The sequence below is a fragment of the Diabrotica undecimpunctata genome, chromosome 9 (genome assembly GCF_040954645.1).
Source record: "Diabrotica undecimpunctata isolate CICGRU chromosome 9, icDiaUnde3, whole genome shotgun sequence".
Lineage (NCBI taxonomy): Eukaryota > Metazoa > Arthropoda > Insecta > Coleoptera > Chrysomelidae > Diabrotica > Diabrotica undecimpunctata.
The window spans coordinates 28,100,599-28,110,009 of record NC_092811.1 but is presented as its reverse complement, the minus strand read 5'-3'; the positions used below and the strand labels follow the sequence as shown (position 1 = coordinate 28,110,009).

Here is a 9,411-nt window from a genome sequence, read left to right as displayed (position 1 = left end):
CACAATACCATTTTCCAGCTTCAATACAATTGTTAGATGAGGCACTTAAAACAACAGATGAAAAAGCACTATCATTACTTTTCTTCTTACCTAAATTCTCAGCTGATTTTTTCAACGGACACTCTTTCGCCCAATGGCCTAGTTTCTTGCATTTGTGACATGGACATTTTTCTTTTGCACGATGTACATTTTTCTTTGACTTCATACTTTGGTTCTGGTTGTATTTTTCTGTCGGGCTATTGTGTGCAACAAACGCAAAAGATTCTACAGTACTTTGGTCACGTAATTCAATGGTACACAATTTCTCAATCAGTAAATTCAAAGTTTGATTCTTTGATGGTATCGTGTCCCACAAATCTTTGAAATTATCAAAGTTCTTACCCAAAGTTGATAAGATCCGACCATTTAACATTCTTTCGGATAAAACATTTTCATCATGCTTCTGCAGTTCATCATTTAAATCTACAAACAGTTTCTGCAACTTCGCAACATGTGTACTAATATCTTCTTTTTCATCACGTTGGACTCTAAAAAAGGCTTCAATTAACATGTTTAACCGTTGCGTACTGCTACGTTCAAATCTCGCACGCAATTTGTCCCATATTTCACTAGCGTGAGTACACGTTAACACGAGCTCGGCAACAGTTTTTCCTAGCGTACCTGCTAACAAACTTGCCGCTTTCGCATCGTCTTTTAACCATTGCTGATGCTTCTGTATTTCCGCTGAAGTTGAATCTTCACTAACCTCAGGACACTTACACATACCGTTTACAATGTCTTCAAGTGCATACGACCGTAATAACATCGAAACGTGCCATTTCCACTTCGCCCAGTCTTCAGGACCCTCGAGTTTGTCAACTTGAATTTTATAATCGTTACTGCTGGTCGACATATTTTATTCACCGACAATAACAACAAACAAAACTGAATCAAGTACGAACCTAACCTCTTCACAGTTCACACGTGGACTGGGCCCATAACCTGTTATAATTTAAGTTAGGTGAAGTCCTCCTTCTAGTTTGAAGACATCAAGAGACAAGGAAATATGTACTTTAGGAAATGTGCACCAATAAACGTCTGGCCATCAACAATTATACTTTATTCCTTCTTACATACAGAAGTAGTTTATGACCTATTTTTGACATTACTCATTGCACTGTCAACAATGTCACTTCATATAGAACAACATCCACTTTTTATGTTGGATATTCTAACAGAAACCTGCACAGGTGTTGACAAAATCGTGTTGTTAGCAATTTTCGCTTTTAGATTACAGTACACTCAACCAACTTACACCTCTAAACGATTAATGGAATTCGCAGAAAACCTTTCGTTGTAGTAAAAGGCACGGCAAACTGCACTGGAGTTCCCCATAATCTTTTAATTCCTTACTTTGTTTAGAATATGTTTGCCTGGATTATCAGTTAATTTATATACAATGAGGAGCAAAAATTCAAATGGAATTTTAAATATTATTATTTATTTGGCTAATAATGAATGTATAAATATAATGGTTAACTTGCTGTACAATTATTGTGTAAATAACATTATAATAGTGTACTTACTGATTATTGAAATTTATACATCATCATCATCATCACTAAATTCACTATCATTATGTAAATATATAATCACTGGATTAAATTCACTAATTTTATTTTCCCGGATCCATCACTCTTCTATTAATTTTTCATATTTTTTAACTAACCAATTTTTTATGCTCGGTACATTCTACGACTGTTTTTGTTGTTTCTTCAAAATCTAGAAACGGTACGGTGCATTATCAAAAACTATAACTGATGGTTCACTCAGACTAGTTTTTCCAGACTAGTAACAGTTTCTCCTCAAGCCATTTAACAAACTCAACAAACAAAGCCCGAGGGCGGCATACGGCCCACGTGCTGCGTAGTGAGTGTGGATGGTTTAGGTAGTCGAGTAAATAAAATTATATTTTTAATATTGCGAACTTACATTACATTTTCAATAATTTTTGTAACTGACATTGTTTGTACATACAAGCAATTTAAAGTTTTGGTTGAACTAAATATAAATTATCTTTTATTAGTTTATAGGTTTATAGAAAATATGTCAGGTGTCATCGCATTCCTAATACTTATATAATAACTTTTGACAATGATAACTTCTGAAACTGACAGTGACAAATAAATTATATAAAAATATAATAGCTATTTCAAGTTAAGATATCGATAAGATGTGGTAGTCTGATACAATCTGATAAATAAAATGGCTAAAACTGTTAAACCAGTCCCTTGTGGTTCAACAAAAATGCCCATTGTAGGCTTGGGCACTTGGTTAGCTACTGATCCGACTGAATTAGAAGTTGCATTGAACACAGCTTTGGAGGTAGGTTACCGTCATATCGATACAGCAGCAATATATAAAAACGAACATATAATTGGCAAGGTTATAAATCAATGGATCTGTTCTGGAAAATTAAAGAGAGAAGACCTTTTTATCACGACCAAACTTCCAATCCAAGGAATTCATCGTGATAGAGTGGAAAAATATTTACATCAGTCTCTTCAGAAATTGGCAGTGGAGTACGTTGATTTATATCTGATCCATTTTCCTTTCGGAATGGCTGAATCTGCTGATACTGTAGTATACGAAGAAGAAGATCATAGAGGCATATGGGAAGTAATGGAGAAACAAGTTTATGCCTGTAAAACTAAAAGTATCGGTCTATCCAATTTTAACAAAAGTCAGGTTGCTAATTTGCTCAAATTCTGTGATATAAAACCAGCCAATCTTCAAATAGAGTTGCACGTTTTTTTGCAACAACCAGAATTGGTACAGTTTTGTCGAGAGAACGAAATTGGGGTAACTGCATACTCTCCGCTTGGAAATCCTAGTTTTAACAAATTTTTGAAGAGCAGGGGTCATCAAGAAAGACAACTGGTCAATGTTTTAACTAACCCCGTGGTTGCCGATATTGCCAGAACGCACCAAAGAGGTAGTGCGCAAATAGCATTAAGATTTCTGATGCAAAAATATATCGTTATTATTCCAAAAAGTGTGACACCTTCTAGGATCCATGAAAATTTCGACGTGTTTGATTTTATTTTAAGCGACGAGGAAATGAAAAGACTTGAAAGCCTGGATATGGGTGAAGAAGCCCGTATTGTCGACTGGAAGATTTATCCAAATATTGAAAATCATCCTGCTTATCCTTTTGGTAAAGGTTAAAATCTCATGTGTTAATATTTTTAGTAGAAAAAAAAATAGAAACTTACTTTTCAGTATCACTGAATTTTTTTTATCATATAGCAAACTGTGTTTTCTTTTATTGCTTTGTGATACCGATTCAAGATATTTCAAACTAATTTTTCACGATCATTTTACTATATTAAATTCAATTTAATTTCTTCTTTCTTTCTTGATAGTCTTGTGTCTGTTCCTTTTTCACATTCTGGGTAAAATTCTTCACTTTACCCGTATGCGGGTATGATGTATATAAAATTCCTAATTGTATGTTAACAAATGCGTAATAACTAACTCTTAAACCCCAGCAAATTTCATTTGCATATCTCTCAACCAGTTCCAGGGCAATAAATAAATCGTTAGTTTGTAAGAAAAATTTCAACACCCTGTATCTCGGAGAAGGGAGCATTTGTTTATAATATAGCAAACTGTCATTATTTTTCATGCAGAATTACTTCCTGAAGATATTTGCACGTATTTACTTCAACTCTGTATATTTTACAATTATGTATTATTCAAAAGGACTAAAAACTGATACTTTGAACCTTTGTAACTCAGAAAAAATTGATTTCTGAGTTTTGGCGCAAGGGTAACTTTTGATCAGCATGACCAAAGCCACTGTCGCCAAGTGCTCGGTCAGAGTTACCAATGACCACTCTTGGTGCGCATCGCCCCGCCTTCCTTCCTTTTCCTATTTTCTTGTCGGTCTTTTGGTTTGGAATCTTGTAAAATATTATGTATAAATATTAGTTGATTTCCAAACCAAAGGACAGTCTACCTCGGTCTCCCCTAGAGCCCTAAACTCTAGGGAGCCGACTAGCGGGGCTCTGCCCCACCTACCTTAGACTCTGAGGCTTTGTCTTCGCCTTCTGCAAATTGGTTTTATTTTATCGTATTTCGAAAACAATTCAACGTCCCAACTTAAAAAAGGGATAAGTGCCTAGGGTATTTCGCACATCAAATTCACGAAATATCCTAGAGCAGAGCGTACGGTGGGAGAAGGTTTTATTTTACCGTCCTGTTACCCACAGCAACACTCCATTGACTTCAAAATGGGTTGAAGTCAAGTGAACAGTGGGGAGAGCCACGGAGTGTTAGAAAGCTATACTCCAACACTACGCCATCGAGCTTTAAAGCAGTCCTGATGCCTTCCGTGTACCAGGTGTCTCAACGAGCCAGCCTTCCTCAAGGCTTGCAGCTCCGGAAGCTGCGAAGATCCTGGAGTAGCCACAGTCCCTGCCTGTCCTTCAAATATGTGGTCCGCGTCACCACGGAGGCCCGGACAAACTCGCCTACGAGACCCCAGGATAAGCGAATGGGATCCTGATAGCAAAGAGGAAGACGAACTCGCTGGGAGGAATGGTACACCGACCGTGGATGGAGCCTGCCGCAGAGGGAGATGCAGTAGCATCCGGCCCCCCAGGTTCAAGATAAGTGTTGTATGTGAGCTTGACCAACTTGAAAAAGGGATAAGTGCCTAGGGTATTTCGCATATCAAATTCACGAAATATCCTAGAGCAGAGCGTACGGTGGGAGACGGTTTTACCGTCCTGTTATCCCTAACCCCCCCCCCCCCCCTCCCCAAAACAACACTACCTCTCTGCAAAGCAGTTCTGCAAAAAGTTCAGCCATTTTAACTGAAACCACTTTTACATAATAATAAAAGTAAATAAAATCTGTTTGAAAGCAATTCACAAAGGTACTTAACAGTTCATATTGATAGATCAGCTATTTACGACATCTTGCTTCTTCTTGGGAGTACATAACTTGGGAGTTATATTGAAGTGAGTTAAAAAAAAACTTTGAAAATAAATAAATAGAGTTTAGACATGAACAGGATTTGAGAAATATAGAAAGATTTATTTGAGAGATTTAAGAAAGGGAAAGTGGAAGAAAGGGGAAAGGAAACTAACATGTGTGATGTTAGTACAATTCTGAAAGGAGCTGAAATTAGTAGTCTAAAGTATGTGGTGCAATAAGGACATTAATTCAGAGTATTCAGACGACAACGTGGTCTGGTTAATGTTAAAGCTTTCGAGCACCCTCGTATAATGTTCAGGTATAAACGACCGAAATACTCAAAGACTACTAGACTACTACATAACGGAGATCAAACAGAATACAGCAAAGTAGCAAAGATGATCTACTTAACATGACTAAAAAAATAAAAGAAGTTAGAAATGAATCGAAAAAATGCTCATGTATCGCACTACATAAATGACACGTGAATAACTAATTAAGCAGAAAAACAAGAAGTAGAAGAAAATTCATGTAACAGTAAGAGAACATGAACCTAGCTCACCCGTAATGAAAAGAGTTTTAAGGCCGTAAAAGGGGTGAAAACGGGCAAAGTGGCAGGACCAGATGGAATGTACTCAAAAATTTTACAATTTAAATACACTTTACATAAAACATTAAATTGTTTTTATTTATTACATTATAACAGTTTTTAAAATCGAATTGGTTTCTTCATATGAACCAGTTTATTTTTTTTTTTGGCCTGGGTGAAATCAGAACTAACTGAAATTCTTTCCGATATCTTCATCAGAGATTTTTGTTTTATAAATATAAATAATGTGGTGGTTTACTGTCATCGTTTTACCGTATTATCATTGTATAAGTAAGTTTTTTAAATTTTTTTTACTCGGGCATTCCCTCCGCACATATTCCCAGCAACTTCGACGACGCTGTAGATCTTTGATTACCACAATCGGATCGCGTTAACGTCTTTTTCCTGCATCTAAGAACATCCGAAGTTGCAATTAACTTCAAAATGGCATTCTTGACAGTTTCACGGGCTCCTTGCTACTAGCGTTACAAGGAAATTGGAACGAGATTAGAGCAAAAATCGGTCTTTCGGCATTCAGCTGCATGTACACTACAAAAATTCCTGTTACGATGTTATTTTAATATGAGTAAAGGTGATAAATACACACACTACTAGAGGAAATATCGATGATCAACTCATATATTAATAATTAAAATATTCACTGTTTTTTTTTTATTTACCTTCATTATTTTTCTATTTTATTGTTTCTTAATCTCCCTTTTTCACATGTACTCTTTCATCTAATAAATACAATTTATTTTCGGTTTTCTTTTATATTCTTCTTCTTAATATACTTATTTTGCCAATCTTTTGCAATTGGTTGCATTTTAAGCAGACAACTGTCAAATCTTCTTTTTTTTTCGTCTGTCAACTTGTCTTCCTCTCGTCTTTTCCGTCTGTCAATTCGTCTTCTTTTCTGTCTGTCACAGTTTGTCTTTTGTCTGTCAAATCGGCTGTCACAGTTCTTCCTTATCTGCCAAAATGTTGTCTGTCGCTTCAGACACGCCGGCATGCCAAAAGCCATATTATATCATATCATATTATATCACATCTCCGTTGTCATTGGCCACTTGGATCGTGTGATACGTTAACTGAAAGGGAAGGGGATAGCAAACAAATACGGTGGCATTGCTAAAAGGGCATTATATCATATCTCCGATATTGGTTCGATTGAAGCGTGTGATATATTAAATAAAAGGGGAGGAGATAACAAATATGTTGGGACAAAAAAACAAACATGTCAGAATTGTCAGAGGGTTACTATATCGATAAAATCGATTAAATCGGCTTCTCATGTCACCTGTAGGCTACAGTCTTTTCGTGATGATCAAACGCCTACAGGTCAAGCAGCCCTAACATCAGGTACATCTGTTACAAAAGCCCATTCAACAAACACTTTCTATTTTTTAACTATGTCCAAGCCATCTAGCGCCTATTGGTCGTCGCAAAAAAGACACTATGACACTCTTAATCTTTCTATCTGTCACTTTTTGTAATATACAGGTATAGTTGGAAATAGACATAGCGTCATGCCAAAAAACATTATGACGTATCATCCCTTATAGCAAGGAAAAAGTCAAAACAATTCTTCTCTCAAAGCAATTTATGTAATATACAGGATAGTTGCGAAGTATGGCTAAAAAGGATTTAACGTATAGAATATAACGACTAAAAATTAAACATGGCGGCCAGTCAATAGGGCACTAGGTATGTGGCGCCGAAAGAGCTTGACGTACAGCGACGTGTGAGATATCACAGGAAATAGAACGAATAGAATACGACGATATAAAAATGAAACATGGTGTCTTGTCAAATGAAAATAATTCAGTATCCGAATGATTAATTAATGGCCACAGAATGGCCAAACCAACGAACATCCACTATAATACACTAGTCTCCTCTGGCCGATGACGTTGACTATACGCTGACTAGCCGCAGACCTAATGACTTGATACTGACAACGCTGACCGATCATTGAAAAGCTTGACATAGAACGAGACTTCTGCGTTAAAGAAGGCCTCTGGCTGAGTACAAAATAAACAACTAGCCGAGCATATATGAAACTTCAGCATATATGAAACATCAAATGAAACTATGTAAGACATATAATGTATATAGCGTGCCATCAAAAAAAAAAAAAAAAAAAAAATATATATATATATATATATATATATATATATATATATATATATATGTATATATATATATATATATATATATATATATATATATATATATATATATATATATATATGCAGGGTATAGTATAAAAAATAGGATTCAGGTTGTACCGCTAAACCATTGGCATATTTCTTCTACTTTTCGCTGTTTAACGAACTGAATCCAGTCTTAGCCAATGTTCAATTAAACCAGGGACGTTACAATGCAGAAATGTTAACTCTAATCAGTTATACACTATATTATATGATCTACGACGAACAATAAGGATGAGCAATTGCAATAAAGAGAAGACGGTGGAGTCTAACATGGTCAAAGATAGGTCTAATTCACGCATAAACTAATAAACAATGGCACAGAATAACCTGCTCGATACAAGCCGCCGCTGAATACTCAATACTCTACACAGGTCTTCGCTAAATCTGAGCTATGCCAATCTAGTCATGAAGACGAAAAATTAAATGTTTATTCGCAAATATGTATTGCTAACATAGGGCTCCAATCGGATCATGTCGTTCGTTTTGTTAAACACAAAATATGAAGCGTCATATGATATAGAATAAATAGAATAGGAGAACACAGAAAACCGGCATCATGCTAAAGGTGGCGACTTAAGCTTATAGCGACCACTATTACGTATAGGTATCCGCATCATGTCCACTACTATACACAGGTCGAATGTATACTTTCATAGTTTTTAAAAATAATGACCAAGTTCTTGTGAATAGTTTCTCTTAAGTATGGAATGCGGTATTTTTATGTGAAACGTAACATTTAGATAGCACCGGGCGCCACAACTTATATAGCCTACAGCATGGACTACAAGGAAGTGTAATATGTCACCTGATCGGATTTGGCAAATAGAATACAATAACATAAAAAAATCAAACTTATCTTAGCTCCTATTGGTTCAATTGCGACAACATTTTATCAGACAAGAATGAAGTGTGACAAACAGACAGGAAAAAAAACGAATTGACAGACGGAAAAGGAAAATATTTGATAGACAAAAAGAAGTAGAATTGACAGACCGAAAGGTAGAAGAGTTGACAGTTTCTGTCTGCGAAGAAGAAGATGAAAACTTGACATATGGCTCGACAATTTGACAGACCGAAAAGAGGAAGAATTGACAGACCGAAAAGAAGAAGAACTGATAGACTGAAAAGAAGAAGAGGCGACCATCTTGGTGAGCGGACCTTTGTAACGTCAGAGTGGAAGTGGAGAGCGTTGACTCAACCGACACAATCTCTGCTTATATTTATATGTATTTTTATGTTAATTATTACTAAATATACCCTTTATTGCAATTTTTTTCAAGAAAATTGAAATGCGATAAATTTTGCAGTGTACTACAGTTTCCATTCGATGCATCTCTCTCCAATAATTAGAAATGACGTATGGGACGCAACGAGTTGCTGTCGAATGCAAGATGTCGATTAGAAATTATCTGATTCCTTTGTCGTGGTTGCAAAAAGAAGAGCTCATGTTTGTAGTGGAAATCTAACAAGCCTGTTCGTAATTAACTACGGACGTTAGAGAGAGGTTTTACAAATTGGACGAACTAAATAAAATTAACTGCTGTAATTGAATTGCAAACAAGTTCAACAGAAGGTTAGAACAACTAGGAATCTTAAAATAGAGACAGTTACATATTTTACTAAAAAAAATATTAATAAAAATAT

General features: G+C 35.7%; 1 protein-coding gene across 1 annotated transcript; it reads left to right on the top strand.

Moving 5' to 3' along the window:
* Positions 1 to 2,141: 2,141 nt before the first annotated feature.
* LOC140449332 (aldo-keto reductase family 1 member A1-like) lies at positions 2,142 to 9,206 on the top strand. Its single transcript, XM_072542467.1, has 2 exons — positions 2,142 to 3,196; positions 9,075 to 9,206. Exons 1-2 carry the CDS (start codon positions 2,245 to 2,247, stop codon positions 9,167 to 9,169), a joined length of 1,047 nt encoding a protein of 348 aa, XP_072398568.1. The 5' UTR covers positions 2,142 to 2,244; the 3' UTR covers positions 9,170 to 9,206.
* The last annotated feature ends 205 nt before the right edge of the window (positions 9,207 to 9,411 follow it).

Bases quoted from the DNA above. Each gene is read 5' to 3' on its own strand.
- LOC140449332 (XM_072542467.1), top strand. From the start codon at position 2,245: ATGGCTAAAACTGTTAAACCAGTCCCTTGTGGTTCAACAAAAATGCCC. The intron at 3,197-9,074 runs GTAAAGGTTAAA...TAAATTTTGCAG, and splicing joins TCATCCTGCTTATCCTTTTG to TGTACTACAGTTTCCATTCG.